The sequence below is a fragment of the Peromyscus eremicus genome, chromosome 8b (assembly GCF_949786415.1).
Source record: "Peromyscus eremicus chromosome 8b, PerEre_H2_v1, whole genome shotgun sequence".
Classification (NCBI taxonomy): Eukaryota; Metazoa; Chordata; class Mammalia; order Rodentia; family Cricetidae; genus Peromyscus; species Peromyscus eremicus.
This window is the reverse complement of record NC_081424.1, coordinates 47,958,696-47,973,670: the sequence shown is the minus strand read 5'-3', so window position 1 is coordinate 47,973,670 and position 14,975 is coordinate 47,958,696. Positions and strand designations below refer to the sequence as shown.

Sequence of the window (14,975 nt, the reverse complement as noted above, 5' to 3'; positions counted from 1 at the left end):
GGGAATGCTACTGCTTGATAGCAAGGCAGACTGAAACAAGAGCATAAGCTGGGCTCAGAAAGCTGAAGCTCTTTCCCATCTTGCCCTGCGCTGAAGAGCTCACCAGCCTCTGCAGAGAGGGTTAACACATCTGCACAGAGGCCAGGTAAGGACACTTGGACAACTTCAAACAGCACTGATGGGGTGAAACCTGGATAGGAAAAACACCTCTGTCTATCTGGTTTCTCTCATTTTTTTTTTCTCAGATTTTATTTCTTCTCAACCAAATTTTATAAAGCATCCTTACAAAAGAAAACAAAACCAAGGGTCATCATGGAATAATGGTTGAGTAACTCAAGGTTTCTTTCTCTCTTAGGAGATGTATTTTGATTAGGTGGAAAAGCTACTAAGGAAATGATAAGAAAAAGCAGCCTAGCACAAACCAATAACAACTTTAATAAGGCCAAGTTTCCTGAGAGGTTGGAAAATGGTTGGCAGTTTCACAGGTATTTCTCCTGAAGTACAAATGACATCATGGTTAAAAGTTAGAAATTGAGCCACTTTAGTTCATTCGGTACCACATATTGTTTTGGTTGAACATCAGTTAGTTTTCTATTTTTACTGGGAGTGATGTCATCACTGTTTTTAGGATCCAGTCTCTGGTTCTGTCATCTGTGGAACTCAACACACGATCATGCTTTTTAATGTCTTCTTCTAAAGCTGCAAGCATGTGTGTACTTGGCAGAGAATGCGCTCATCAGCAAATACTCCATGATATTCTGAAACATATTTTCGATTGAAAGTCTAACACAGAAGCTAGCCCGGTGGCACACATCTGTAAATCCCAGAGCTTGGGAGACTGAGGTAGGGGACTCAATCCAGGAGTTCAAAGCCAGGGGGGGGGAAAGAAAATCTAAAATGGGCTTTAGTTACTGAGAAAAAAAAAAGGTATTTGGTACATCACTAGGCAGCAAATTGAGTAACTTTGTAATACATAGATTTACCCTAGAAGTACTGATATTCTTAAGAACAGGTTAATATCTGAGTTCTACTTAATCTTTACCCCTGGAAACTGCTTTATAACTCACAGTGAAATTAATAACTGAATTTTCAATGGAGGTGATATGACACAGAAGCTGAGCTAAGTTCCTATTGACTAATTTATACAAATAATTAATATGGTAATAATTTATGCAAAATATGCAAAAAATTTGTTCATTATAAAAGTGAACAGAAAAGAAAAACAAGACAAGCCCCAGAATTTTTCTTTTCCCCATTTACTCCCTTTTCCCAAACACTAAGCAACAGAGCCTCCCCTGATACAGAATAATGGTTTTAGGTAATGCATATGGTCAGCTGGGGGAGTCTTTGCCAATTCTACCCCACAGGCCCCACACTCCAGGACACAGAACTCACAGCCCCTCAGGGGGGCAGGATCCAGGTATCAGTAGTTTCAGAAACTTCTAGACATACATGGAGAGTTGTGGTTGAGGTCAAAACAGTTGAGTTCAGAGACATCTAGCATCTACTCACCAAGAAGCTTGGGGTACCCTCCACCCTCATTACCATCTGCTCCACTAGCTGAGAGGTACCCCGAGATCCCTAGCATCTAGCATGTTCTGCTAGAATTTAGCAGAACGGTATGCTATCTGAATATGTGCACAATATCATCATCACTGTCCCTGACACACAGTTGATTTGCTAGGCAACTATCAACTACTCCATTGGCCAGGTGACAGCATTAGGTTTCTCTAAGTGAAGAATTTGTTTTCATATACTCCTGCATCATTGAAGACATCACCCTGCCCCCCCCCAAACAAAGTCTTTGCTTTCCTCTATATTTTGCAAGCCTATTTCTCCTGCTTGACAAACTTAAAAGTCGTTAGAGTCTGCCTTACCTCCACAATGCTTTTTAGATCTTGCACGTAGGTCCTCTCCGTCTCCAGGATTTCCTGTACCACTCTATCCACGTAGAGGAGCTTGGGGCTGGTGTCCGAGTCTGCATTGGGTTGAGATGTCCCATTTGTGTCCACTCTCCATGGGGTCCTGGGCTGCCTCTCGCTGACCCCATCCATGTTCGGTGGCCCGGAAGGGTTGTCCCGCTGCAGCTCGCTGCTGGAAAATGGCCGTGCTGGAACCAGCTCCAGCTTTATGGCCCCAGCTTCCTTATCCGGGTGAAATAAGCCCAAGTGGCTATTTGAAACCAAAGTCATCCTGCTGCCAAAGGAACCATGGCTGTCCCTGGAGGAGGCCGAGGAGGAGGTGGAGCCAAAGCTGATGGGTCGGTCACTGTCCGAAAGCTCCATGGTCTTTGGTTCTGGGGACCGGGAAGGTTCCGCGGTGGTCTTGGGATCAGGAACTTGAGTTACAGCTGATGGCACTTCAAGTTGCCACCGGTGATGCCCGTCTGCTTCCAATGCAGAAAGATAGAAAAGACAGAAGAAAGGTCAGTGAGCATCCTCTGAACAGAAGGAGGGAAGGAGGTCAAAACCCACCTCAGGTGTAGAGCATCATCAACAAGAGGCGGCAAGTTAGCTCAGAAAGGCAGACTGAGACAGATGAGGATGAACGCCACAGAGCATCCTCCAAGCCAGCTGGAAATGCAGTCTCAGGCTCTGCCCCGGGCCTCCTGACCTTGATTATGCAACTTAACAGATCACAGAATGAGCCAGGATACCCTCAACTGGGAGATGCAGGACATCCATTGGGTACTGTTTCTAAATGTGACCACCTGCACTGACTCGCACATGCAGATGAGTCCAGATTTACTGACTTAAAGGCTCCGTGGTCAGGGCGCAAAGAACAGGCAACTTTAATCAACAGCATGGATGGTTCTTATGTGCTGAGAAAGGAGACTGATTCTTCCAGCAGCTTGAGAAAGGCTGTTTTAGATTTTAAGTCTTCCACCACAATTCTACGATTTTTAAGCAAGGAGTCTGGAGCATGGCGACTCCGTTTAAGTGATACTGACCCACGCACATTTCACTCACACACGGTGCTGAACATAGAGCTGCATGGGCTCTTTTTTCCCCCCTAAATAGCGGGGCACAAAAACCAGACTGAAATAATAAGACCCACATCCTACCTCAAACTGATCTTTCCTTTTAGCCTTTGCCTAAAAGGCCCTTCTTAAAAACCAGCACGCCAGGCCTGCGGGATGGCTCAGCTGGTAAAGACACTTCACACAAAGCTTGACCACCTGACTTTGATCCCCAGGATCACAAGAGACAGGGAGAGAGCTGACTCCTATGAGCTGTCCCACATTTCCAGCCGGCCCAGCAGATGCCTTCAAAACGCTTGTGTGGTAACTCACTTCTTTCTATAACGCACATTCGCCCATATTCATTCTCTCTCTCTCTCTCTCAAACAAATAAATTTATGCTCTAAGAAACCTACCTGCCTAAGACAGACAAACATGGCTTGTGTAGTATCTATTAAGTCACAGCATCCAAGAGCTACTGGAGTAGCTCGGGCAGTCCATACGCCAAGCCATGAAACAACAGTTTTAAATTAGGAACTAGATGAGGAGAGACGTGACGCCCAGCGGGGTGGTTAGCATTTATGAGAAAGCACAAGGTGAGACCTTCTGCCAAGCGGAGAGGTGACCACATACACGGTAGAGGAAAATTACCCTGGCTTCAAATAGGCCGTACCCGAACTTAAACTCACCAAAATCGTTCTCACGGGACATGCAAGAATCCAAATCTTTTCAGCTGTCAAGGCAGGATCAACATCCCCCCCTCCACCCCATAATAGTGAGATTGTATCTTATGATAAGGGATTTGATTAATGATGAAATTGGCTTCATCTTGGCAGGTCACTTCACTACCAAAATCCATGTTTAGAGGTTTTGTTTGAAACAAGGGGAGGGGGCATGGATTATACTGGAAAGGTCGTAATATGACAGATGTATTAAGAATATAGATTCATGGTTCCCCTTCCCCCTACCCCCCCGACAAAGTTTCCTTGTGTAGCACTGGTGGTTGTCCTGGAACTCACTCTATAGACCAGGCTGGCCTCGAACTTAGAGATCCACTTGCCTCTGCTTTCTGAGCGCTGGGATTAAAGGTGGGTGCCACCACCTGTGATCATTTTTTGATAGGAACGTGAACTTGTTCTGACTTTATAATAAACATCCAACAGCTGGTATCAATATTTTTAAACTGTAAGTCCTTCAGATCCCCATCCTTTTCCTAGGCTATATGCACAGAAAATATTAGTGCCAGTCTATGAAACAAATGTTGGAATGGTGAATATAACGGGAAGGCCTTCACTTTTGTTGACAATAAGCAATGGTCAGAAACACATAGGGCCAGGCAGTGGTGGTGCATGCCTTTAATTCCAGCACTCGGGAGGCAAAGTCAGGCGGATCTCTGTGAGTTCGAGGCCAGCCTGGGCTACCAAGTGAGTTCCAGGAAAGGCGCAAAGCTACACAGAGAAACCCTGTCTCGAAAAGCCGAGGGAAAAAAAAAAGAAAGAAAGAAAAGAAACACATAGGAAGCAAACACACTCAGTAAGACTGCCACCACATGGTATGAGTTTGCTACGGATTTTTAGAGCTTTTGGAATATGCTTTCTGCTTGCTCTATAACAACTTTATAGCCTATAAAACATGGATTGGTTTGTAGTTAAAATGCACTTGACCTAAAAAGCTTGATTCGACTTGAGTGTGGCGAAGATCCAAGAAGTGGCCATGCATTCAGACCTCCCTGTTGCAGAACGTACTTGCCACAGCTCAGAACTGCTGTTAAGAAACTCTAGAACGTGACAGGCTGGGGAGATGGCTCTGTGGACATAAGCACTGAGAGGGGGAGGGTCTGAGCTCGAGCCACTGAACCCACACAAAGCTCGACTCAGTAGTGTGCGTCTGTATCCCTGAAGCTCCTAGAGCTCTGGAGATGGAAGGCAGAGGCAGAAGAATCTATTGCAAGTTTGCAGGGCACCTAGCCTGGCCTGTGCAGACAGACAGAGAGACAGAGAGACAGAGACACACACACACACACACACACACATGCACACATACACAGAGAAAGGGAGGGGGAGGGAGGGAAGGAAGGGGAGAGAGAGAGAGAGAGAGAGAGAGAGAGAGAGAGAGAGAGAGAGAGAGAAAGCTGAATACTTAAAAATAGCAGATGCAGTCAGGTTTCTTTCAGTGGCATCCACCCTAATTGTGACCCTGATTTTGATCCCACTTACAGGGAATGGCCACTCTCTTGGGAAAGAAGGGTCCTTTAAGATCCCAAAGGTCCAACGAGGCTATGATTTAGGATCAACATAGGTTGGATATGCTCACTACCCAAGGCCAGAACACCTGGAAAGGTCCAGATCCAACAATTGACCCCCGCAGAGGCAGACAGGCTAGTTTCCAGGGCAATCCCCACTTCCTAACCAGGCAAGCGTTAGTCTTATCTCTGGCCTAGGAAATAGTCTTTAACATCATTATAGGACCCTTGGCTCTACATTAACAAGATGAATGACTACAGAGAGACCCATTTCTTCCTTCCCACTTCTTTTCTCTATTTACTTTCACTCTAAGACTGACAGATTAAGATTAAAACTCTTAAGGTTTTAAGAGTCTAAGTTGTGCTGCTATGGATGGAAACACCTTTAGGGTATTTTCAAAGATAGGCAAAAACGGAATGTGACAGTGAGTGAAGTTAACAGACAACCCCTTCTGGGAAGCTCTTAAACAGAACCATGAGTGGGCACCAGTCTAAGGATGCCCCTATACCAGGCATTGAAGCCCCTGGGACCAGCCTATTCTGTAAGTGCCAGTTAGATACCTTATAAAACAGAAGAGTGAGGATATTTGGTGCCTGTAGTATTCAGCCAAGCTTATTTGGCTAAATATCTTCCAAAACTACCAAAGACAGAAATAAGACATTTAAAATCAGGCCATATGATAGCATGTAAGGTAAGGCTACCCTTGTTAATGAGTAACACTTTTGTGTTGACTCGTGGCTGAGGAGGTAATTACAGTTTTCTCATGAGAAAACATGCCTCCTAAAAACTGTCTAGTCTTGCTCTCACCTCCCTCAAAATAATTGGAGATTTTTACCGTCTGCACTCTTCTTTCTAATGAAAATCTCCGATGATTAATATTTATAAAATTGTGCTGCTCAACATAGTAGTCGCTAGCTATGTGGAACCACTGAGTACTGGAGATGGTCCAGAATAGAGGTGGGCAGTCTGTTTAGAATACATGCTTATCAAATTATCAAATATCTCATTAACAATTTCATGTTGATTATCTGTAGACATGGTATTTTAGAATAGTGAGATCATTTTAATATCTTATTAAAATTTTACCAGTTTTGTCTTACCCTTTTAAATGTCACTACTAGCAAATTTTAAACTCTATGTACAGCTTGTGTATATTTTTATTAAATAAAGCTTATGTTGAGATCATTAGATAATTGCATTAATCTGTAAATTTGGAGCTGGAGAGATGATGGCTCATTGGTTAAGAGCACATACTGCTCTTGTAGAGGACCTGAGTTCAATTCCCAGCACTCATATTGGGTATCAGCTCCAGGGGATCTGATGCCCTCTTCTGGCCACTTTGGGCACCTGCATACATGTACACATACCCCCTCCACAGACACACACCTACACATTACTTAAAATTATAATGATGAAAAGATTTAAACCTACCTGCTCATCCATTGTTATTTAAATAATAGTGAATGGGATGATGTGGGAAACACCATGTAAAATATTTTTAGGAGTAAGGAAAAGAGAGGGAGAGAGAACTGTTGTATGAAAGTGGAGTGAGAGTCGGGTGACTGATTTTCCACGGCAAACTGAACCAGACAGCAAACTCTGCCAGAAGCCTTTTTATTCTGCTTTGAGTGAAAGATTAGCATTTGTATACCACTCTGCTTTCCTTCCTAGAGCATCATTCTCTTCGTAAATCCCAAGTGAAGGACCAATGTTAGACAGTTTTGGAGAACTCCTTCCCAAACATTGGCTCACGGAACCTCATATTCAGATCTTTTGACCGTTACTACTGTGAAACTAGCCAGTTCTACCCACATGGGGGGTCATGGCCAGACTCAGTTTTGATGAGCCTGGAGGTAGTTGGGGTAGAAGCAGTTGCAAGGGTCTTGGAGGTTTGCTGATTCTGACAACTAAAAGTACTGGCTAGCCATATCATATCTTTTGTGCATTATTCTCCATGAAAAGACAGGCTTTCACACATTTTATTTCCAAAGAGTCTTTGTAGGGGAAGCATTCCCATTCCTTGGCTTTCTTTATTTGCTGTTTAAACTTCTGTTATTTTAATTTCTTCCTTTGGGAATGCCGCGGTCGGAATCAAGAGTACTATTTGCTGGCTCTAACTTGTCTTGAGCCAACTGTAATACACAACTTCCCTGAGTTCATGTCACCTGGTTTACACGTACAAGGTGGGGACTTGAGGATTCCCCAGCCTACAGTTCCCAAGGAGACTGCTTATAAGGCAAGGCTGAGACCCTTCCTACCACAGCGGTAGAGGAGGGGTCAGGACACCAGCTTCTGTTCACTGCTATTCTTGACATCCAGCACTCCACCCAGTTCCTTGAAAGAACCATTACCAAAAGATCTTCATGCCTTCTTAATTATTATACTTGATTAAACACCAAGTTCACACCACCCCAACTCTCCCATAATGATGACCTATAACCTGGCACTGTAACCCAAATAAACCCCCCTTCCCTTAGAAATAAATCTACTTACTCTTTTGACAAATTTGAAGCATGCAACATAGTATTATTAACTATAGGCCTGTGATGTTCTCATCCATCTTGGACAACTGAGAAGCTAGACCTCTGAATAGTCCACAAGGCATTTGTCTCTCCTCAGCAGCCCCTGGTAACCACCCCTCTGCTGGTCTCTTCCGTGAGTTTGAATATTTTGGATTTCTCATGTGAACGATATCTTGTAGTGTTTGTCCTTTTGTGTCTCATTTATTTCCCTTGTTACAACCCTTTCAGACTCATCCATGTTGTCACAAGTGGTAGGACTTCCTTTCTCATGGCTGAGTAACATTCAATTGTGTGTGTGTGTGTGTGTGTGTGTGTATGTATATATACATTACACATGCATGTACATGGTATTTTCTTTTATCTACATGTAGAAAAATGAAAATAGACTCTTATTATATACTACACACACACACACACACACACACACACACACACACACACACACACAATCCAAAGTAAATAAAACAAAACTTAGATGTAAAACACTAAACCATAACAATTTTAGAACAACCAGAAAAATGCTTGTTGACGTGGAACAAGTCTTACTTCCTGGAGCTGCCATGCTGGGGCAGCAAGCAGTGAGACATGCTGAGAAGCCCAGCACTGCTCACAAGCCTCTGCTGTTCCAGCCCCAGCCGCTGGAGTGAGAAGCTTTCAGCTCATGCATCCCTGCCATGCCAGATGACATAACAATCCCATAGAAGCCAAGTCAGAGCCCCCTGGCAGAATGTGTCCTGAATTCTCAGCTCAGAGGAATCTTGAGGGGTTACACATGATTATCTATCTCTGTTTCTAACTACTGAGGTTTGAGAGTGATCTGGCTTGCAGCAAGATTACCCAAGCAGATCCACTTTCTATAATACAAATCTTCATCAAATTTGCCCTTAACCTCTCCCGTCAAGATCCTCTAAGTTCATGTGTTTCATCAAGTTTAAAAGATGTTATAAAAGATATAAAAACTAAACCAATCTCAGAGAGGTACACAGTGTTCATAGTTGAAACACGAAACGGAGACTTTAGTTTCCTGATCTCTAGTCCGTCATTCATTGCATTCAGCAGGGATTGATGGAATGATTAGGGTAGAAAGAAGCTTAAAGATGAGAAAATAAAGAACACAGCCTAGCTACTTGTCTAGAGCACTTGGTATCTGTACCCAACAGACCTACATTGTGTGTGTGTGTGTGTGTGTGTGTGTGTGTGTGTGTGTGTGGTGTATGAGATGTGTGCTGTATTTATGTGTGCATGTATGAATGTGTGTGTGCATCTATCCCCCACTATATGTACATACAGAGATCAAAGGATAGAGCAGCAATTAAATCATGACATGGTATTTTCTTTCAGTCTGAGCATGTATGTGTTTGCTCTGGTTCAATGTCATTTTAGTTGACCATGACCACTGGTTTCATCCCCTGAAAGTAAAGTAGCTGGCCCAGATGGCTTCCCCAGGCCCTGAATAACCTCCTGCATGTGCCTTCAACCCTGAAGGAACCAGCAGATCACTAGCTAACACCCACATTGCCCATTCTAACAGCAGTCAGGCATAGGCACCAACTCACGGCTAACCATGTCCTATATGGCACGAATGCCAGGTTGTAGCCAGTAAAGTTTATCACTGACTTTGCCATAGGCAAACAAAACAAACCACCAACCTCTATTTTTAATTGCGGTTGAAAAATAACCAGCTGCAGATTCGCTTGGAAGTGCATTTTCCTGTTTGCACGAAACTGCTGGACTCAAGCAGTCAGTGAACCACAGTCACTGGAACACACTGCTGTCCCCAAACATCTCCACACAGTTGGGAAGGAGGCACAAAGCAAGGGAACGTTGCCTTAAAGGAAAAGGGAGGAAAAAGGAGAGAATTCCAAGGGACTAGCAACAGCACTTGGGGTAAATAAATGCCTTCCCAGAGCACATTAAACACTTTCTTCATGATAAAAGGAGGAAGGGAAATTGAAATTCCTAGCAATAGAGGTCAGAATAAATAAATCCTCTGGAAGGCACAATGTACAATGACTAAATGTCAGGCTCTCCTGGGTCCTTAAAGGTAGGGGAAACTGTATATTCAAAATACATGGCTAAGAAAAGATGAATGGCTTAATAAATGTCAACAATGTGATCTCAATTTTGAATTTTAGATACTAACTTACTGCTGCAAAGCAGATATATTGTAAAATATTAGCATGATTTCCCCCAAGTAGAAATGGATCCTCTGCTTATCTAAAGTCCTCTGTTTATCTAAAAATATCTCTCTTCTTCAACAACTGTGTAGCTTTCAAAATCTGGCCAAACTACTTAAGGAAATTACAACCACAACCCCCCCCCCCCATCTATATCAAATATTTAAACATTTCAAATGAAAACAATTTGATTTTCATATACAATATGTGATAAATTAAAGTCTCCACACCCTTAAAAATGTCAACATCGCCAGGCGGTGGTGGCGCACGCCTTTAATCCCAGCACTCGGGAGGCAGAGCCAGGCGGATCTCTGTGAGTTCGAGGCCAGCCTGGACTACCAAGTGAGTTCCAGGAAAGGCGCAAAGCTACACAGAGAAACCCTGTCTCGAAAAACCAAAAAAAAAAAAAAAAATGTCAACATCACTAAGTTGAGATAATCAGTAAGACAATAAAAAGTTGGATTCCAGTAGATAATAACATCGAATACAAAGCCAAGCTCCCTCTCCATCCCAGTCATTTCTTAGCAAAAATACTTCTACCAAAAAAAAACCACTCAAATGCAAACTCCATTTCCCTAGTCCACTTTGGTTGCCGCGAGACTCAGACTAGGTTGCATCTCTCGCTGCAGCTGGGAACTGTGAAGTCTGCAAACATTCATTTTGTCGTGTCCCTCCACCCCCTCCCTCCCCCGCCAGCCCGGCCCGCCAGAACCGTAATAAGAAAAGAAATTAAAGTGTGGCTCATTCAATGAAGACTTGGAAATTTCTCCTCGGAGCCAAGAACACGAGCGCTCTAGTTATTTCAAACTAACTTTAAGGAAAGATCAAAGTCATACGAAACCCAAACAAGACAAAAACCAGTGCAGATGCAGGGGGTGGGGTGGCGGTAATCTGGATGAATTCCATTGTCAGATAACTTCAGGGCACGGCGGCGTTTGCGACAGGACAAGTGTGCTGCGCACAGCCGAGCTTCTGTCCTTGTACAGTACGGTAAAGAAAGCTCCCTCGGAGGGTTTCTCCCATTTCTGTGGCTGCTGCCGCTTCAGCGGCGGCGGCTCCGAGGGGGAAGGAGTAAGTGGGTCCTGTTATCAGTTCCCTGGGAACACTTCCACCATCACCTACCTGTGCTCCACCGAGGCTGGGCATGCCGTCTGTCTTCAGCTGGTGCAGTGGCCGCACTGGGCACGCAGTCAGGTAAAACAAGGAGCCCATACTAGTCTGTGCAGTGTCTTCCACTGAAGTATTGCATGAGTCAGCTTTTATCTCTCAAACCCAACACACAAAGGCTTCACAAAAACCTGATTTGCAACTTTCTGGCTGCCTTTCCCCCCCTCGTACACAGACCACAGACTTCAGCATCACCGAGGGCCTTAAATGAAACATGACATCATTCAATTGAGAAACAGGACAATAGGCACCACTGTGGGTAAGTCGAAAACGCACACTTCACTGAACGACACCCTACCGTTTCCATTCTTTTGTGCACATCAAATGCAACCCACAGTCGGTCTGAAAGCTCCTTGGCTTTTACCTTCTGGCTCAGGCCACATGGTGCTCCACAAGCCCCACATTAAAATGAGCTAGATCTTTGGAGGTCAGATATTTTCAAGTTCACTTCCTGATTTACAAGCTTGTGTGTGAAAGTGAAACGCACAACTTTAACAGAACTTTTAAAGGTCTGTCCAGGGCTGACTAACACCCGGTGGAGGGTGCCCTGGGCGGCCATAGGCTGTTTGTTAGACACTGCTCTTTTCAGCCAGTGGGGTTGTACAGGAATATATTTGTGTGGGACTTTAAACAAGAGTTAGAAAATTTTGTCTGCAGGCAAATGTCTAAAATCAAAATGTGCAGGCATTTCTTTGGAAAACAGTTAAATCCTGTGGTCTTATATTTATAAATACTAAGTAATAAATGCAGAATGATTTAATTCCTACATGTCAGTAAATTAGACTTCAAATTATTTGGGATTTTAAATTTCCCTCAGGCTACTTGTCTTCAAAAATGCCACCTCTCACAAACAAGCACACACATATACATATATACACACAATAAAATAAAATGCTCTATTTATCTTGAGATAAAGTTTCAATAAAGGTTTATATTTATATATTTATATCCAAGACTGGATTCTGCTCCTCTGTAGATGCCTTAAATTCAGTGTCTATAAGGATCAGACACTTTTCAATGCACATTCCACTGAACGCCTTCAACTGTGGTTATGAAAAACAGTATTGGCATATAATCTTTAATGCAGCAATTTCTATCATGCCTATTAGGTGATTTGAAGCTAACAGCATAATAGGATAATTTGTTTTAATTCCTATTTGCTTTGAATGAGCCGAGCGTACGCCGGCTTCTTCCCTCAGATAGCAATGCCAAGTGTGAAAGACACTGGGTTGCGGTGATTGCTCTCTCACACCCACCAGATTGACGGAGATCATTAATCCAGGGTTCTAGTTGACCTTTTGGGGGAACCCCACCCCCACCCCCTGGGCTGTGGGCACAGCCTTACTTTTCCTTCTGAGCACCAAAGTGACCTCTCTGTTCTCATCGGCACCCCACACCAGTGCCCAGATGCACCCTCCTCTCCACTTAGCTGAATTCCCTCCATCTTCCAAGTTCCCATCGAAGTCTCCATAGCCACCTCCATCTACCACATTACTTATTATACTCATAGCAGGCATTGCAGTCTCATATGTAAACATTTTCTCTCTTCTCTTCCAACCCTGAACTATCACAGCCGACGGAGGTAGGCAGGCAACCTTCCCATACTGTAGATATTAAACTCCTAGATGGACTCAGCTATAGAGAGGTACTTATTGGCTCGTATATATTCTGTATATACCCTTGGATATCAAATTAACTACTTTTGTCTTCCAATAAAATGTTTCTGCCCTTGGATCCTCCCCTCCCCAAACACGCTGCTGTCTTTTTTTTTTTTTTTTTTTTTTTAAATCTTTCTGAGAGATGTTGTATGTGTTACAAGGAAACACTACAGCCTAGCTGTTTTGTGTGTGGCCGATAGGCCGTTTGCTACTTTTACCCACTGGACAAGAGATGACCCTGAAGCACAGATCTGAAGTGACAGAACAGGCCAGGCTGCTCCTATGGGACCGTCATGGGCTAGGTTATAGATGATTTCTGTTTCCTGAAGATCAGCAACTTGTACAAAGACCTCTCGTATAAGTAACTTGCAAACAACCCAAACCAACTACATCGTGCCTACAAATAACGAAAGCTTAAAGTATTTTGAATCTGAGTTCTTAAATTAGAAGTTTATTTCCTCAGACCAGCACACACACACACACACACACAAACACACACACACACACACACACACACACACACACACACACACTTTGTGTCTTTGTATTTATCCCAGTACCACAATTTTTGCAAAATGAATTACCAAATGCATAGCATATAGTGCCAAAGGACAATTAACAGAGAGGGGAAAAGAAGAGGGAGGAAAAAAATCACATCTTAAGAGCCAGGGGTGTTTAATGTCCCCTTCCAAAACCATCCCACCTTCCCTCCCTCCCCCATCCTGTTTTCTGACAGCCCAGCTGTACTCCACTCAAACTCTACAGAGCCTTTGCATTCCAGCCCTTCCCAGCTCACAGTCCCACACCAGGTAACCCGACCAGTAACAGCTCTTGGAAGGAAACTGCTGTCTTTCCACCCGCTGTACATATAGCAGGACGAGGCCTCCGAGACACTGAAGGCATCAGAACTGCTGTCCTTGTCAGTTCTTGCTGCCCAAGTCACTTGCGGACATTGCCACCGGGTAGAGACAGTTTTTTGCTCAGCACACTTTCTCTCCAAACCCAGCGAGATCAGTCACATGTAAATACACATATGTCCTCGCTAGTGGATAAAGATACGTTGTTGCAAAGCAACTCTTTTAAATTCTCTACCAGCTCTGGTTATACAACCAGGAGAAGGAGACTTTTCCCACTTTGTCATCTGGAATGGGGAACCCAGGCTCAGAAGAGCATCACACACCTGGACGTATCTATAGCAACCAGAAAGCAAGCTAGCAAGAAAGGAAAAACTCAGGCCAACAGGTGGTCTGAAAGTCAGCAGAGTGAGAAAGTCTCCACCAGTGAAAAAAGAAAACCCTCCCTGGAGCCTGCTACAGCCCAGAATCCCACCACAGGCTGACCATGTCTTGCCTAAATGCTTAGAATCCGTAGTTTCAGAATTCTTTGGATTCTGAAATATTTGTATACACATAATCTATCTCTCTTGGGCATGGGACACAAGTCCAAGCATGCATTCATTTACGTAGCATATACACCTGTGTACATAGACTGAAATTCATTTTAGACAACATCTGCCTTACTCTTGGACGTGAGATGAAGTTTTGTGACCTGGAATTTTCCGTTTGTGACTTCACCTCAGCCCTCCAAATGTTTTCAGCTCTTGTGGTTTTCCGATCTCACTGTCGGATTTTCAGGTCAGGGGTGCACAACCTGTGTCAGAAACTCACCGTTGGGCCAGGGAGACGGCTCTGTCAGTGTTTGCTTTCCAAGCACGAGGACCGAGATCAGTCCCCAGAAGCCATGGTGAAAGTCAGAGGGGATGACACAGGTGTGATCTCAGGGATGATGATGAGGTGCGGGAGGAGGAGGCAGGTGGATCCCTGCACCTCACTGGCCAGCTACCCTCGCCTCATTGGTGAAGTTTCAGGGCAAACAAAAGGTGAAAGGGGCCTGGGACATGACACTCAGAGTGGTTCTCTGACATCCACATGCATATGAACTCATATAGGAACACAGACACACATAAAAAAAAAATACATCAAGTCTTTCTTGGTATAGGTAAAAGTCACGAGTGAAAACTGTAACACGCCCTGGGAAGGACCATCGGGTCATCACCTCCTCCGCCCTCCCCATGCCAAGAATTACCTTGCCCATTCTTCTAAGAACTATCCTGGGATATCAGGAAAGAGACGACAGTGGTTTTGTCTAGCTGTGTTGGGATAACGAGGGGAAGAATGTGGGCAGCACAGCTGCAGGAGCATCGGGGCTGGCCACACTGAGACACTTTGCCAGCTCTGACGCCAAGTCAA

General features: G+C 44.1%; 1 protein-coding gene across 1 annotated transcript in view; it reads right to left on the bottom strand.

Annotated features, from left to right (window-relative positions):
• The window catches only part of Plekhg1 (pleckstrin homology and RhoGEF domain containing G1), an 86,563-nt gene extending 75,374 nt beyond the window's left edge, over positions 1-11,189 (bottom strand). Inside the window, exons 1-2 of the mRNA XM_059272780.1 lie at positions 11,024-11,189; positions 1,878-2,386 (exon numbers count right to left, since the gene is read on the bottom strand). Of these exons, the coding sequence (XP_059128763.1) occupies positions 1,878-2,285 (408 nt within the window). The 5' untranslated portion in view covers positions 2,286-2,386; positions 11,024-11,189. The remainder of the gene's footprint in view (positions 1-1,877; positions 2,387-11,023) is intronic.
• Positions 11,190-14,975: the final 3,786 nt, after the last annotated feature.